Source organism: Corapipo altera, unplaced genomic scaffold (assembly GCF_003945725.1).
Source record: "Corapipo altera isolate COAL_440 unplaced genomic scaffold, ASM394572v1 48b, whole genome shotgun sequence".
NCBI classification, from domain to species: Eukaryota; Metazoa; Chordata; class Aves; order Passeriformes; family Pipridae; genus Corapipo; species Corapipo altera.
Genome location: NW_020884884.1, coordinates 4783086 through 4800984, shown reverse-complemented (window position 1 = coordinate 4800984; position 17899 = coordinate 4783086). Strand labels below are relative to the sequence as shown.

Here is a 17899-nt window from a genome sequence, read left to right as displayed (position 1 = left end):
CTTCTGGAATTTGGGTATAAGAAAATAATTTCTATGGAGTAAATTAGTATCACCTGCTTCCCAGTGACTGTGTGATACATAACATATTTTAGCGTTTTCACAGCATTCAGGAAAACAACTTCATTAACATTTGGGTATACATGAGCAATTTCTGGCACTAACATTAATAGGAATATTCAGGAGAGCCTAAATTTTCAGTTAGAGGGTAGATTTAGAAGGGACAGCAGCAGTTTTAAGCTAAACTTGTGCTGTAAACCTTGACATCAGTGTTCCATTTTTAGCTTTATAAATTGTCCATGAAATGTAGAAATCCAGGGACTCACATTTTAATGCCATAGACATTTCTCAGGGGCTAACATTCTCTTGCTTGGCAACTATGTCCTTGGCCCTGCTTCTCATACAAATGGCTATAAATCAGAAGTAATGACTATGAAGCTGATGAAATACAGCAGTGTCAAAAGACGGAAGATAAGTATCAAGGCGTTGCCTTGATGCTGTCAGTTTGGTTTGCCTTTTCCTTTTTTTTGTCTAGGAAGATACTTCTGGAGATAAATGTTCCCAGGATGGAAATGTATTGGCCGCACCTCATCGAAGTCAACCTGGTTTTATTTCACTAGACCAGTGCAGCTGTAGCAAAGGTGGATTTCCCTCCATGTTGATCTGCTGTAAATAAACTTGTTTCTTTCTGGAAAAAAAGTCTCTTCTCCTTCTGGGAGTTAGCTGTCATTGAGGTGCTCTTTCCACTATCAGACTTCACCTCTTTTTATCTACAGTTCCCTGGTGTCTAGTTATTTCTTCCATGCGGGAAGCAGATGATGTTTTGTGCTGAACCACTGAGTGGATAGAGAAGACAGATGATACTTTGTGGGCACTGTAGCAGTGAAACCCAAGGTGTGCTGGCCATTCTAGCACAGGCTGGATTCAAACCTTTCACTGAGCGTATTAACTGGCAGCAGCTCTGCCTGCTGTATGCAGCCAAGGGTGTAACAGTAGGAAAAGAATAACAGAATCAGAGAATCACAGAATATGCTGAGTTTCAAGGGACCCACAAGGATCACAGAGTCCAACCCTTAGCCCTGCACAGGGCCATTTCCAAGCATCACACTACGGGCCTGAGAGTATCATCCAAATGCTTCGTGCTGTGACCCCTTTTCTAGGAGCTTGTTCCAGCACCCAACTACCCTCTGAGTGAAGAAAATTTTTCTACCTAGTATCTAACCTAAACCTCCCCTGACACAACTTGGGTTTATATTAAGCACTTACATTACAGCTAAAGCTCTACCCTATCAACAATGGTACAGTCTGTTATGTCTGAGAACTTCTCTTCATTATCTCAACAAGACTCATGATTTTACCCACAGCCAATCAGATCCAAGTCACGGCACCAAAAATGTTTATACCTTCTTCCGAAAGAACAAGAGTAATTTAGGATGTTAAAGTTACATTTATACAACCCAACCAAAGTGTAATGGTACTTTTCCTGACCCTAAAGCCAACCTACAGCCTGTGCCAGGGATCATAAACAGCCACTGCTGGAAGTACTAGCACACACATAGTCACAGGTGCGTTTTCAGCATATAATGTGTAATACGGACATATGTTTCTGAAGTGAAAGCCATCTATTCTGTTGCTTTGATATTGTTTGTTTTAGTTCCTGCTACACTTCTTTCTCCTGAACTCGTGTTTTAAAAAGGCTCCATTGCTACATATACAACTTGAACTGTCAAGTCAGGCAGAGGATTTGGGAGAAATTTACCCAGCATCTGATCTTACACAGGAAAAGTAGAAATAAATCAGGCTTTTTCTTGGCATGAATGACAGAGGCAAGAAGAGCCTGGATCTGTCATGGGTAACTTTATTTTTAAAGAGCCAATTTCTAGCACATACCTCTAATCTGCAAATTCAGGATATACTTCCAGTAGTCTCTAAAAATCCATGGTGCCTGCAATCATCACTACCATTGCTCAGCTAAGTGCTCAGGGAAAGCAAACATAGCCAAATTAATAGTTTGAAGCACGTGTTCATATTATTATTCATGCTGTAAATAAGATCAGGAACCGTGGCTTACATAGGTCAACTGATCTCGAGTAAAATACCAACTCATAATTAATGAGGGTACTTAAGACTGGTGGCTAAGCACATCTACCACACAGACAGATCTGATTAGGCTCTGACATACCCGTGAACAATGTGCGATGTGTTGTTTGCTGAACACATGCCAAGTGATTTCCCACAGAAACCAGTAAAATACTATTAACATTGTTAACAAAATTAAATATGTCTATATTTTCCTGTTGCTCTTTGGAGAACAATCTGTCTTTTTATTAGGGGACACTGTCTGCAGCAACAGAATTGCAAACTGTGACAGGGGCTGCCAGACACCGCTCCTGTGCAGGCACATACTGAGTGGGGTTTGAGGGAAGATTGCTTACTGAAGTGATATCTACCCGCCTCTGCACAAGGCCAGATGGCCAGTTTTCTGGGGTATGTGTCAAATCAAATTTCAGAGGTTGAGTGGAAACAAGGAATGTTTTCCCTGGGGCTCTGGAGGCAATGAAGGGCTGGGGTGGATGCACACACTCTGGGGATGCACTGTACTAACCACCCTCTGCTTCAGTTTGGGTCTCTGTCTCTGCCCATCCATCTCTTTTCACTCCAGTACATTTCTCTGCATCACCGTTGTGGAGAGACGAATCTTATTACGGCAGGGGATGGCTAGGGATCTTATGGCGGCAGGGGAAGGCCAGGGATTTTCTCAGAATGTGCTGGGAGTGGTGTGGCCTATGTGTCTGACACGGTGCAGCAGCTGAGGCGACCTGACCTGTGCCAAGGAAGAGGAGCAAGGAACAAGCCACAAAGCACTGGTCTGTGATCACCCAGCCTTGCCTGGGTCAGGCACACCAGACACCAAAAGTGTCACCAGGAAAGAAGTGATGTTGCTTGTTCTTTGGGGATGTCATGGGGATTATTTACACCACTGCCATCTCCCTATGATTCTCAGTCACCCATGTGGACAACCCTTCCAAGTTCAGCTTAAAAGACTGAAAGAAGTGTGTATGTGTACATATATATACATATATATGTACACACAGATATCACTTGGATGTTGAAATGTTGGGGTTGAAGTGGTGCAGGACAGGAGCAGGAGTGCAGAGATTGTGTGGATAGGAGCCGTGAGAAAGATGGGTCAAGAAAATGGGAGCAGAGGTGTGAACAAAATAAATACCTCTATGTATATATATATAGATGTGTATATATGCATGCGTATACATGCATGTGTATATATATATGCATGTGTATACATGCATGTGTACATATGCATGTGCATACATGCGTGCCTATATATATAAACATATATACAGAGAGAGAGATACAGATGTATATACATATATCCACACTCCCAACAGCCTCCCAGCAATCAGGGCTGCAGTACCAGCTTTTTAAGATCACCTCTGCCGTAGCAGCGCCGCCCCGCCCGGCGACACCCGCCTGTGTTCGGGGCCGCCCCCCGCCCCGCCCGCCCTGCCGAGCTGCGGGGCCCGGCCCCGGGGCGGGGCGGCGGCGCCGGCGGCGTGGGCTCGGCAGCGGAGCGGACTCGGAGCCAGGTGACCTTGGCCGACAGAGCCGGGCTGCGTCCGCCGCCGCCGCCGCTGCTCCCGGGGAAGCTGGGTGGGGAGACGGCCGAGATGGTGGAGGACGGCGGCGAGGAGGAGGCGGAGGGGGAGAGCGGGGAGATGCCGGCAGCCACCGCCGCGCCCCCGCTGCCGCGCTGCAATGGCTTCCTGCCCGGCAAGGAGGCGGTGGACGGCGGGCAGGCGGCCCCGGCGGGCGGCGAGGAGCAGCCGGCAGCCCCGGCAGCCCCGGCGGCCCCGGAGGCCGAGGCGATACTGCCGACGGGCGGCGGGCGGGTGGAGACGCGCCTGTCGCGGCGGCGGCTGGTGGTTCTGGCCGTCTTCAGCTGCTACTCGCTGGTCAACGCCTTCCAGTGGATCCAGTACAGCATCCTCAGCAACGTCTTCGCCGTCTTCTATGGCGTCTCGTTCACGCAGATCGACTGGCTCTCCATGGTCTACATGGTGGCCTACGTGCCGCTGATCCTGCCGGCCACCTGGCTGCTGGATGCCCGAGGTCTGCGCCTCACCGCCCTCCTGGGCTCGGGGCTCAACGCGCTGGGCGCCTGGCTCAAGTGCGGCAGCCTGGCCCCCCAGCGCTACCCCCTCACCCTGGCCGCACAGGCCGTCTGTGCCATCGCCCAGGTCTTCATCCTGGGGCTGCCGTCGCGCATCGCCTCCGTCTGGTTCGGCCCCACCGAGGTCTCCACCGCCTGCGCCGTGGCTGTGCTGGGCAATCAGGTAGGGGCGGAGGGGAGCAAGGGCAGCTTTGAAGAAGTGGGCTTCCTTGGAGTTTGGCATTGAGTTAAAGATAAGGTGCTTGAGTGGGAAAAGGTATTCTCCAGGAAGCGGTTATGGGGCGACATTGGAGAGTGAAAAGATGAGGGAGTGGGGACAAGTGTGCGGTGATGCTGCGCCCTGCCCTGCCCGGCCAGCCTCGCTGTGCCGGACCCGGCCGTGTGGCAGCGTGTAGCAGTTCACACGCTTCCACATCAGCTGCCGGGAGTACACCAGTCAAGACCCTTTTCAGAAGTGGTCTTATTCCACTTTCTCTTCCTCTTGCATTTTGACATTTGGATTCATATGACTGAATCCACCCCCGGTTGGAGGGGTGTGAAGTACGTGAACTTTCATGAAGAGCCCCAGTGCCAACATATATTAGTTTCTGCTTTTTAAAATATGGCCTCTAATTGCCAGGTGCCAGTAGTCAATACCCTGGTGGCTTGTGAAGTTTTCTGTTACGCTGTGATAGTTCACATCACTGTGGGGAGCTGATAACTGAGTCCTGGATTTCCTCAAGCTCCCTGGTCCTGGCCAGTTTCAGAGAGCTGGAACAGGTGCATCTGAAAGCACAGGTGCAGGTATGATACTTGGTTTATTTCCTCCTATAGCCTTGTTCTCACACTGTGCCACTGTCCCTGCTTTTTTTTTTTTTTCTTTTTTTGGTGGCAAAATATTGCTAAGATTCCAACCAGCGTCACTGGTGCGGGCTGAGGTCATAGGTAGAGTTTGATTAAGGTAGTGGGGGATTTGTTTTTTCTCATGTGAGTCTAATGATTTTATGCTTGTGCACTTTGGATTATTACAATGGTACCTTTAATGTTACATATTTACGGTTAGGGTTGCTCATTAGCTTATACCTGTCTGTTTGCAGTTTTTTCAAAACAATGGTTTTTTGCATTCAGGTCTTTCAGTGTACAAGTCAACTATTCACTTTGGACTGAAGATTTCAGGTGTTGTTGGTTGTTTCATCAGTTGAGCAAAAATTTTGGATCTATATCCTGGAATCAAGTTAAAGGTTTCTTTGGCAGCTAAATTTCCACTCTTCCAGACATGCACCAGTCCTCCCAAGTACCAAGGACTTACTGGGTTTTCAGTTCTGCAGTACAGTGCCAAGGATCCAACTTGAAGTCTGAAACTGATGCTTTGTTTGGATGCTGAGATAAGGGGGTCAAAGTAGTGCAGGACAGGAGTAGGAGAGCGAGGATTGTGTGCATAGAAACCACGAGAAAGATGGACAAGGGAAACGGGAACGGAATGTGAACAAAATAAGTCATAGTTATTTCTGGGGCATATTTACCTCCAGAAGGTAGGACTGATCTCAGTGTGCTGAAGTGCTTGCTGGTCCTCTGCCAGGGAAAAACCTGTGAAATGCACTGACAAGGTGTGTTTCATCTCCCTCCAGGAGTCCTGTGCAGAGGACAGTGGCTTATTCTGCGACTGTGCCATACACTGCTACCTCAGAGCTCTGTGCTACAGAGGTCTGAAGATCCTGGTCCTGCTTGTGACACGTGAAGTCTGATACGGTGTCAAACAAGGAAATTGCTCTGTTCTCAGTTTTTGCTTTTTTAAAAAACAAACTCCAAAACCAAACTAAAAATTCCCCCCCTCCTTGCCCAAACCTTCAAAAGGTAGATTGAAAGAGTGAGATGGCAAACCGGAAATTAGAAGTAATGTTGCCTGTATATTCTACTGCAGTTCACTTCTTTATACACATTCTGTTAGGGTCTCAGTGTATTTATTTAATTGCACAAGGCAAACTACGTAACAGAACATTTTGCTATAATCCACTGTGCTGTTGGTCACGCGATTTCTTATCAGAAACTTTTTATAACTTGAGAGTTGCAGCAAACAGGGCTGGGACTGCAGGCAGGGGAGGGACAGGATAGTTATGAAAAATCAGATCGTACCCATTACCTCTTTAGATGCTGATCATTTGCAGTTCAGCACAAATCCCTGGGAATGCAGCGATGTACCTGCCAGGGGTTGTTAGGAGTGCCAGATTGCCTCAAGTATTTAGCATCTTAAGCAAGGCACGCCAAAGTCGTTGGAATGCTTGATCCTGCTGGCCTTAACCTCTCTAGATGTAAATGGTGAAAAATGGTATCACTCGACTTTGTTGTGGGTGCTGTATTGGCTCCTATTGGGGGAGGAAAAAACATACCTTGAGAAAAAAAAGTAACTGTGTACTGAGTTCATGTCTTTAGAGTTATAATCTGAAGGGTGAGGACAAAAAGAGACACAGTCTTTATGTGACCACTGGATACTGTGTAAGTCTGATGGTCTTTGGGGGGGAAAAAAAAAAGTAGCAAACCACACATCAGGATATGCACAAAGGACGCTTTGTAAGCACTATTGTAAGCACTTAAATGTGAGTACTTTCTGAGTGTTGGACTTATACTCTAACAGCCTTTTGTACCCTTTTTTTTTGTTTTATTTTACCTAAAATAGATGCAGGTTCTTTAGTAACAAAATAAATGTTCTAGCACTTTAAAAAGCAGTTTAGTTTTGGAGGAGCAGAAGAGAGAAATTGGAGAGTAGTCCAAGATGGTTGTTTCTTCATGTTTTAAAATGCTTTATATATATACCCAAAATTTCAGTCCTTGTTTTTTTGTCTCTTTAATACAAAATCAGTTGTTATGTTGGAATTTACTCCAGATACAAATCAGATACTAGTTCATTCTGTGATTTTTCTTTAGGGTTTTGTTTTGTGTTTCTTAAAAAGGATGTTCCTTTTCTCTTGCTCTTCTCAGCTCAATCAGTAAACATTGCTTGTCAGTCTTTGTTACTTTGGCAGCGGGAACGTGGCATCAAATGGAGAAGAGCGTTTCTACAAAAGTAGCTTGAGTCTTCTGTCAACTCCAGCCCTTCAGTTGCAGGATGACTGATACAAATTTATGTGCGTGCACAGTGTTTTTCTGTGAAAGATTCTTAGATGTGTGCTAGATGTCATATAGATATACACAAGGTGTAGTATCGGAATTTAATTTAGAAATGAAAAGGTTAAAACCTGAGTTATGGAGGCTCGGATTGTAAAACATCATCAAGAGAAAATGGCTCAGAAGTATGATACCAAAGGAACACTTTTCCTTGATAGTTTTATTGATACTTATTATGATAAAAATTCTAAATTCTACCTGGTAAGACTTTTCACTTCTGTTAATTTCCCTATGAACATAAAAATTATTTTTGGTTTTCTTTTCTTGCTTTACAGCTTGGCACAGCAATTGGGTTTTTATTGCCACCTGTTCTGGTTCCAAATACACCTAATGATATTGATCTTATGGCACATAACATCAGCATCATGTTCTACGGAACAGCAATAGTGTCCACACTTTTGTTCTTCTTAACAGGAGTTGGTAAGTGTTTCATTCCTGGAATTTAAATGCTGACCAAAGGGAGGGTTAACAACATCTCACTTAAAGCATCTGACTGTTCAAAGTATTTGAGGTTACATTTTCTCCAGTTTATTTGTGTACACTCACCTGTTGTGCCAGAGTTAAGCAACAACCAGTTCACTGTATGTCATGCTTCACATGGGGTGACTTCTTTCAGAATATTTAGTTCTCTTATTTTTTTTGCTACAAGGACATTATGATATAATGTGAATTCTCTCTGTTGATCTAAAAGTTCAGACTGTTGGTAGCAATCAGATGTGACTTGTGGCTGTGACTTCATCCTTTAATGAGAAAATCTAGAATATTTTTTTATGGAAGTCTTAGAATCACAGGTCAGTCTTCTGAAAATCATCATGCTGACACAATTAAAAAACAAAAACAAAAAACCCCCACATTAGTTTGGTAAAGATAAATCCAAATTGTTTTTTCTTCTTCTTCCCCAGTGTTTGAAGAAAAGCCCAAATATCCTCCTAGTCACTCTCAAGCAGTCCTGCAAACCAAACCTCCTGAGGATTATTCCTACAAGCAGTCCATTACTAACTTGTTCAAAAATACTCCATTTCTACTTTTGCTGATCAGTTATGGTAAGTGGTGCTGCCCGGCTGTAGTGTGGTAGAACAGTTCAAATGTGTGCTGAAAGCACACTGAGTTTTAATTGTGGTGGTGGTTTTTTACGGAGGAAGGAGTATCAAACTTTTATTTATTCAGCTGCCAATTCTGTAAAATCTTGCAGGATGCAAAATACCATTTATAGGTCCAACGAAGAGATTTCACCTGGCAAATAAAAGGTTTTGCCTCTGATGTGGGTCTTAAATGTCAGAAGAATATTTCTTAAGGTAGCAGATCTGCTTGGCTACCCCTGGAATGACTGAAGCTTTTATTTTGGTACTGCAGGTATTATGACCGGGACATTTTATTCTGTCTCCACGTTATTAAACCAGATGATAGTAACTCATTATGAGGTAAGTTTCTCATATCTTTGTCTTTTTGGTTTTTTTCACTGTACATTTGCAGAGGTGATGTTTGTTATTATGTAGGTGCTATGTGTGCTCAGATGTTTGGTGTCCTTTATACATCTCTACAGTTTCTTGTACATACTGCTGTTTGAGTCATAGGAATGTTTGTTTGCACTTTTGACTGCCATGAGGTCTGAACTTGACTCTGAGTGGAAACAAGTTATTAATGAGCACCATATAAATATTTGTTGAAAGGGAGAAGAAGTGAACGCTGGGAGAATTGGCTTGACACTGGTGGTGGCAGGAATGGTGGGTTCGATTATTTGTGGTTTGTGGCTGGATTACACTAAAACATACAAGTAAGTGTGGGTAGGCATGTCTGGGGTCAGGGGTAGGAGAGTGTTGCAATTGCATTTGAAAAATACTGCAATGTAAGGGCTGAAATGAACTGATGATAAAATGCAGTTCATTCCTGATCTTTTAGTGGCCTTGATGGACACAAGTTTCTGAGACTACAGTGAAAACTTGAGGCTCTTATTGATTCTTGACCAAAAGAAATGAGGGAGAGGAATGCAAAGATGCAAAGGGGTTTTCCATCTACCCCTATCTCTTCAGGAGTATAAGGCTAACGGGGAAAGCACTGTAAGTCCTACCTACAGTGGCCAGGTGGGCTTCTTCTCCTAGGAAAGCATAAAGGCTTAAAGCCTACTCTGCATTGTTTTGCAAGATGGACAGGTGATGGATTCTCAATTTTTTTTATACTGCTCCTGGTCCCATTAGTAAGCATAACATTAGCTTTAATTCAGGAGGTGACCATGGAGCTGAACTCTGTTCAGCTAGGAGGCTAGGAGCTTCCAGGTGCAACACCCAAGGCCCCCAGCAGCAAGCACTGGCCTGGAGCACTGTTTGTGATGGAGTAGTTCTCCCCTGTGACTCATAGCACATTATGTGCAAGAGCTCTAGAAACCTAATGGATGTTAATGCTGTAGATTGGTTTTGTTTCTGCATGTGTTTTGGCTTATAAATGTGTGCTTTAAGAATTTGGATGACATCCCTTATTCCAGATTTAAAATAAATAGAACATTATAATGAGATTTGTTTGACTTGCCTCTTAGTGGGCTGACTTTTATTAAGAGTGTTCAGTTTGGCTGCTCCTGTGTTGATGTATCATGTAAAGGGCAGCACTGCAGAATGGTCAAGAGGTACAACATAGCAGAGAACTTAAAATAGTCTTGAGGTAGTAGTATCTGCTGTGATTGTCCACTCTTTGAGAGTCTGAGTGCTGAGTGTCTTGAGCCTTGAGTGAAGCAGCCATATAACCAAGGCACTGAAGAGGTCAGGGAGGAATATATTCTCATTGCATGCTATGTTTGAGTCAGAATTGGATGAAGCAAATTTTATAGCTTTGGAATGTCTGTTGTTAGAGAGTAAGTAATGTTTATGTTGCTCTTCCATGCTTCAGTAATGTGCTATGACCTTCTGTTAAGAATGTTAACTTTTTTTTTTTTTTTTTGGTTGGGTTGCAGGCAAACTACTTTGATTGTTTACATTCTCTCTTTCATTGGGTTGTTGGTATTTACCTTCACCCTGGACCTCGGATACCTTATAGTAGTGTTCGTGACTGGAGGAGTACTTGGGTGAGCAATTAAAGAGCATTAGAAGACTTACTTTTGCTCAGAAACAGTATTTAACTGTTTTAATTAGATGATTCTACTGTGTATTCTGTCACCATGGTCTCAACCTATGCCTATAGCTCACAGTACAGGTAGGGTTTACTAGGATTTCACCTTCCATTAAATCAGAATAAATCTAAAGTAACTCACTTTTCAGTAAATTTCATTTAACATTTTTATGGACCTAAGTCTCTATACGGTCAGTTCATTTGGCTGCAATTCAAAAAGCTGTCTGCAGTAAAGTTGCAGCTTCCTGTTGACCAGTGGAGAAGTGATTAGAATATGAGCAAATCTAGAAAGACTGGCTTCTTTGCATTTTGATTAGTCTCTGCTTTGATAGCCCAAGCAACATGCTGGTTACTTTGATCACTCAGAAGAGCATGAGCTCTCATCATAGATACATGGTCTAAAAGCCTCAAAAGGTGCTGAGGGAATGGTGCTGTATTTTAGATACAGCAGACCAGGTAAAGCCAGAAATGTCTTGAGACAACCTCAACTGCATTAAGCCCCTTCTCTTCCTGTCATCTGTCAGTCCCCTCAGCTTATTCCATAGCAGCTTCTAGCAGATGTTCCAGTGTACAGCCTCACTCCCTACTGATAGTCTCTCTTTGTCCTTCAGCATGGATATCTGGGCTGATCAAATGATGATGATTCTGTATGTCTTTCATATGAGAGGAATTGGCTTCAACTGTGGAGTGGCTTGTGGACTGGTCAGAAAAGGTTGTTTTGTATGTATGGAGTGGAATGCAGGTGGTTATGGGAAGTAGGACAAATATGTTAAAACATCTTTGTCCTAAAGAGAGAGAGTTGTTTAGCTAAAATTCTCGGATGTTGTTGAGGGAATGAAGCAAACAAAAGAATTATTGAATTATGTTGTCATGAAAACATGACAGTTCAGAGTACTGGCTAATTCCTAATACCCTATGTGTATGTTAGATTTTCTTAGCTGTAGTAATAGATGAAGGCCACACCTGCCATCCTTTTACTCTCCTCTTCAACAGGTTCTTCATGACTGGCTATCTTCCACTTGGGTTTGAATTTGCTGTGGAAATTACATACCCAGAGTCTGAAGGCACTTCCTCAGGTCTCCTTAATGCATCAGCACAGGTTGTATCATTTTATTTCTTCAAACAAAGTAATTTTGGGAAGACCACTATGTTCAGGTCTAGGAAGGCTTTCTTAGACTTGCCTACTAAGTTTCTGTTGTGTTGCTGTAGCCCTTGTTTTTTGTAATTTGGTTTCTGTAAGATGTGACCTGAAACTTTTAAAGGTAAAGTGATGACACTTTTCTGTGTGATCCTGATGAACTGACTTGTTTATTTATAGATATTTGGAATTCTCTTTACACTTGTTCAAGGAAAACTCACAACAGACTACAGTCCTCGTGCAGGAAACCTCTTTCTTTGTGCTTGGATTTTTGTGGGCATTATCTTAACAGGTAATTAATTAGAAATACAAGTAATGTTTACTCTTTAATGTAAAAATGTGGAGGTTTTAAGGATGATGTTGCTAATATAGCAACAGCCATTTGGCATCCATTTCTTGGGTCATGCCTTGAATTTAAGACAGATGTCTATCTCCTGAGTAGGATGATAAATGGAAAGAAATGCATAAATGGAGGCAGTTTGCAGTTTTCCAAATGCAAGAAACTGCTGATGTGTTCCAGAGCTGTACCAGTGACTTACACATGTTGATACTTCCAAATGTGCTGAAAGTGCTAAAACTATCAAGCTTTGCTTTAAGTACTTGTGCTTTAAAAGCTTTTATTGTCATTTTCTGCTTTGTATGCTTTGTGGGGAGCAAGTTCAAATGGACAATGAGTTCCAATTGCAAAAGAGTGAATACGGGTATTTTGAAAATGTGCTGAAAACAATTTTCATGTCCTTGCACTGTGCACGCATTTCCCTTGACATGCATGTCATTGCAAAGTTGTGAACCAGCTTTCTTTTTTCCTTTTTTTTTTTTTGTTTCAGCCTTAATAAAGTCAGATTTGCGAAGACACAATGTGAATTCAGGGATTATGAATTTGGATGTTAAAGCTGTAAGTGGTGACTCTGTGATTGTATTACCTACTTGAATGCTTGGTTTCTATTGGCATACCAATATTAACTGCAAAAGAGTAAATATAAAATCTTATGACTGTTTCCATGCTGTTTTGGAACAACAGAGCCACATGGGATGCTGCCCTCAGATATCTGTTTTTCCCCTTAGCTCCCATGAAAAAACCCTAAAGTACCTTCTACTCCCAGATTTTCCTGACTTTTAAGGGGTTAATGTTAATATTTGATTTTATTGCTTGAATCTTGCTTTTTCATATTTGCAGGTACCATTGTAAATTGTGAAGCCTTTTTGTGTATTGAGTTATGAGGCCATCCTATAGACTACACATTTTATTTAAAATATCTGCAGTCCCTTCAAGTGAAGTCAGTCTGCTGAATAGAAGCAATGCTGCAGTTTCTGTACTGTGCTGCATAAAGAGCTGGGTTTGTTCTTATGCTGAGCACCCTCTCAATTTAAATGAAGAATGAGCATAGCCCTTTCTGCTGTTCATGAGATTCCAAGATCATGTTTCAGCAACTTTTCCAAATTACCACAGTTACTAATAGAAATAAAGTTCTCACTGAAAACTTTTTTCACTGGATCAAAACATGAGACAACTTTTTAGAGTCAGATATTGCAAGATCCTCTGTCATACTTTTTATGTGTAGGTGTCTCACATGTACAGCAGCTTTCGATCATCTGTGATCAACTGCACACAGTTAGTATCTGCAGGAGGTTCAGAAACTTCCAAGCTGGTGCTGTATGAGCTAACTTGAACCTGAAACCTGTGCAGCTGTGTGTGCAAAGTGTGGCATCCTGTGGGTTTGCTGGCCTGAGTCGGGGCTGTCTTGGGGCTTATATGCTGCTTAAAGGCTGTGGCCCATGACTCGTCTGATTTCTGTTATCACCTTCCTAATTAGCCTAGGTTGTCACACAGCTTCATTTATATTAGCCAAGATATAAGAAAAGTTGGAGTCTTTGCCCTGGTATTACCATAAATAATTGAAAGCTGTCTGTGTTAATAATGTACAATAGCACTTTGATACCAAACCTTGATCATCAAGATTCTACAGTGTTTAAATGTAATGGAGAAAAAACCTGGAAGTTAATACATATGTGCCAAACATCTATATGCTGTAAATCCATGCTTTAGACTTATACTAAGAAACTAAATTCTAAGGGTTTTTTGTTTGTTTTTTTAGGAGAGAGAGAAGGGAAAATAGGGCTTTCTATAACTGCTTAATTGGTCTAATTGACTAGATATACTACTAGAGTCTAACTTAACAATTAACTAAGAATACTGAGGTTGGGAATAGTTCTGGTGCATAACAGCTTAATTCCTGTTGTGTTTGTATTTTTTTTTTTTTATCTCCCTCCCCAGGTACCAGTTGACAGTCCTGTAGAACCTGAAAGCACTACGTTAAAAATTCAGTCAACTTTATAAAGCTGAAGGAAGATGACTTAGAAACGCACAAGTTTGGTTGGATATGGAACAATATGAACTAGTATAATCACTGGATTTGTGTGTATGAGTAGTAAAATGTGTCTGTTGATATTGGTGGTAGATGTGTGGTGGAAGCTATGAAGATGCTCGGTTCATTTTGCCCACGATGCAAACAATTCATCTTTATATGGAATATTTATTTTAATGGTTTTCAAGTTTTGCAGTTTCACTAGTAAAGAACTGTGTGAACACTCTCCACACTAGGGAGACGTGTACATTCAGGATGCATACTTGAAAAAATCTGGAATCCTGAAGTACAATTGTCATGATTGGAAGTATCTAATCTTCTCTGCTTGCTCAGTCTTTGCTGGTGCGTTTGAAAAGTCAAAGAGTAGGGAGCTGCACAGCAGGAGGATGTTCACGAGTTCCTTTTTTATTTTAAATGTATCTGTATTTTAATATAAGCCAATGATTCCTTCTGGGAAACTGATAGCACAATACTGAAAACGAGAGATGACGTGTATGTTTCATACTGGCATCTGACATTTCTTTTGCCTTGAAACTTCTTGATAGGTATCAGAAGGCAGATAAGAGAGAACACTGTCTCATACGTTCATTGTAACATTTTCGGGGAGGTTTAAAGAGTTTCCCACTAGATAAATTGAAGAAAAAACATTTCTTATTAAATACAGTAAAAAGGAGGAGAAAGGCCTTTGATATCTCTGTTGTGAAGTACAGGCAATAAGGAACACTACCACACAGGTTTCCTCCATGGAATATTTTGAGTGCTTTCTCAGTTAAAGCGAGAAGAGTACGTGTTTACAAAGAGCTGGTGCCTTTACTTTGTAAAGATCTTTGCCTCATCTTGAGTTTAATCAGTGCTGCTGAAGAAATTCCATTTTGTCTGTTAAACTTTCTCTGAATATTTGTGGAATATCAGAAAACATTTTCTATCCTTTTTTTGCATTTATTTTTCTTTGTTATGAATTGTATCACTCGTCTCGTGAAATTTTTGTGCTTGTATAACTTAAATCATGTCTTTTGCAGTTTGTTAAAAGCTGTAAGGATGACTGAAATGAAAATAGTGATATTTTCACTTTGTCTGATCAACTATTTGCTTTTATACATACATCTTAGCTACAAAATGAGCAGGCTCTGTTAACATTCACTTTATGTGATCACAATTATCTGAATTTGGGATGTGTGTTTCTCACTGTAGGGCTTCTGAAAAGTTTCTCTTTTACCTTGTGCTTTACCTACACACCTACAGAACTGACAGCACTACAATAATACTGAGTTCCTACTCTTACTGGAAGAGTCAGACCTGAGCTAGCGGACTTTTTGCAAACATTTAAGTTTTAGCAGTTTGTAAGCTGAGCCTGCGGATTCAGTGCCATCAATGATGCTGTCTCTTTAAAGTCCCACAGATGTAGTGCCATCCAGAAGGCTGAATAGAATCCTACTTGAAGTTTTCCATGGATTGTTGCAGTTGAGTATGGGGAACTATTTAACTCTGTGCTGGTTTCAACGGGGGTAGAGTTAATTTTCTTCACAGTGGCTAGTTATGGGGCCGTGTTTTGGATTTGTGCTGAACACAGGGTTGATAGTATAGAGATGTTCTTGTTATTGCTGAGCAGGGCTTGCATGGAGCCAAGGCCTTTTCTGCTTTTTGTACTGCCACGCTGGCAAGGAAGTTGGGAATGCATGGGAGTGTGGGAGGAGACACAGCCATGACAGGTGACTCAAACTGACCAAAGGGATATTCCAGACCCTATGACATCATACTCAGTATATAAAGTGTGGGGAAGAAGGAGGAAGGGGGGGCACATTTGGAGTGGTGACATTTGTCTTCCCAAGTCACTGTTACATGTGACAAGGACCTGATTTCCTGGGAATGGCTGAACATCTGCCTGTGGGAAGCAGTTAATTAATTCCTTGTTTTCCTTTGCTTGTGTGCATGGCTTTTGCTTTCCCTGTTAAACTGTCTTTATCTCAACCCATGAGTTTTTCAGCTTTTACCCTCCTGATTCTCTCCCCTATCCTACTGGGGGGGAGTGAGCGGGTGGCTCTGTGGGGCTTGGCTGCTGGCTGGGGTTAAACCATGCCAAACTCCAAGATAGCCTTTCAATACAATAAGAATCACGAGATGCTTTTCTTTTCCTTGTTTCACTGTAGACTTAGAGAATCCTTTTGTATGAAAAGGATCCTGAAAACTTATGTTTCTAAACTTAGCCTCTGAACTTGATGATCTTGATTTAAACATTTTGTATGGGAAGACCTATCTCGGAGTAAGCTAAGCATGCTTGGAACACTTGCCAGATAGGGTCCATGTGTCTTTGCCAGGTCAAGTGCTAACAGGCCTTGCTGGTCCTAGAGAGGTGAGCTCAACAAGAATAGTCTGCTACTGAGGTAGCTGAATATAGGAAAAGTAACTCATGGATACTGAAACGGCAGGCAAGGGTATAGGAGTGGAAGTAGAGATGCTTTCATTATATCAGTTCTTGACATTTAATGACTTGCTGTGATATAAACTGCCCCATCAAGGGATGTACACATTTTCAACCTGAGTGAGAAAAGTGAAAGTTTCTCCCTTCTGATATATCTGGGTGGCTTTTCCTCTGGAAAATTTATAATAATGTGTGCCAAAATATATTTGTGTTCTTCAGCAAGATACAGATTCAGAAAATATTTATGTTCATGGCCCCTGTTTGCTTTGACTTTTGCCGTTGCAAAATCCTAACAAGATAATATTTTTGCAGTTTTGGGGAGTTGTTTTCAAATATCCAGTAGAAAGTCTTTGGCAGTATCCAGAATGTTTGCTAACCTCTCCAGTTAACACTGTCCAAATTCAAAGATGGAGCCTTTTTCTTTCTTAAAATTTATTTTTAATTCCTTTCTTCACTATTAGTTTCCAGTTTCTTTAGTTATGTTCAGCTGATTGTTGAAAAAATATTCTAGTTCTGGTTCCCTGTGTTTTTATCTCCTGCCAAATTACTTGGCTACCCTCTGAAAAGGTTCAAACAAGATTTTGGCATGCTGGAAACCCTGTTGGGTCCCTGAAAAGAAAATATTTCTAATAATAAAGGCTTAATTATATCCTGGATTTAATACTCTCCCTCTAAAAAGAGATTGAAAGTTGGAAACCTGCGAGCTATTTCCAGGCAGTGATAAAGTATTTAAATAAAAGGCTCAGCAGCAAAATAAAGAGCAGATAAAGAGCAAACCGGTATTCTATGCAATAATCTTATCATCTGTCAAGAAACTGAGGTTCTAGCTCACGGCAGAAACAAATTTGGGGTAGTTGAGGCTTTGTGTTTTTTGCTTTCCACTCAATCAAACATAGAATCATAGAATGTTAAGGGGTTGGAATGGACTTTAATGATCATCTAGTTCCAACCCTGCTTGCCATGGGCAGGGACACCTCCCACTAGACCAGGTTGCTCAAGGTCTTGTCCAGTTTGGCTTTGAACACTGCCAGGCTTGGGGCATCCACAATCTCCCTGGGCAACCTGTTCCAGTGTCTAACCACCCTCAGAGTAAAAAATTTCTTCCTAGTATCTAACCTAAATTTTCCCTTTTGCAGTTGGTACTCATTATGCCTTGTCCTATCACCACAGTTCCTGACAAAGGGTCCCTTTCCTGCTTCCCTATATAGGACCCCTTTCAGATACTGGAAGGTTGCTATGAGGTCTCCATGCAGCCTTCTCTTCTCCAGGCTGAGCAGCTCCAACTTTCTCAGCCTGGAAATTCCACATCCATCTGGCACTGGAAATAGGGTTTCTGACTCTCTTAGCCTTGAGATCCTGGCTCAGCTGTCCAGTAAGAGTAGAGGTGGGTGCTAAAAATCATAACTGTTTAAAGAGATAATTGTATCATGAATGGAATAACATGTCAACTACAAGAGGATGGTGTGAGAAACCAAGTGAGGAGAAGCATTCCATTCCCGTGCATCAGTTTTTGCTTTTCAGTTTGCTTTTAAGTGTTTCAAGAGAGCTCT

General features: G+C 42.0%; 1 protein-coding gene across 1 annotated transcript; it reads left to right on the top strand.

The window, feature by feature from the left end:
• Positions 1-3560: 3560 nt before the first annotated feature.
• FLVCR1 (feline leukemia virus subgroup C cellular receptor 1) lies at positions 3561-14998 on the top strand. Its single transcript, XM_027641671.1, has 10 exons — positions 3561-4352; positions 7606-7750; positions 8233-8373; positions 8684-8751; positions 9001-9104; positions 10272-10382; positions 11420-11525; positions 11745-11856; positions 12392-12459; positions 13840-14998. The coding sequence occupies exons 1-10, from the start codon at positions 3687-3689 to the stop codon at positions 13900-13902; spliced, it is 1584 nt and encodes a 527-aa protein (XP_027497472.1). The 5' UTR covers positions 3561-3686; the 3' UTR covers positions 13903-14998.
• Positions 14999-17899: the final 2901 nt, after the last annotated feature.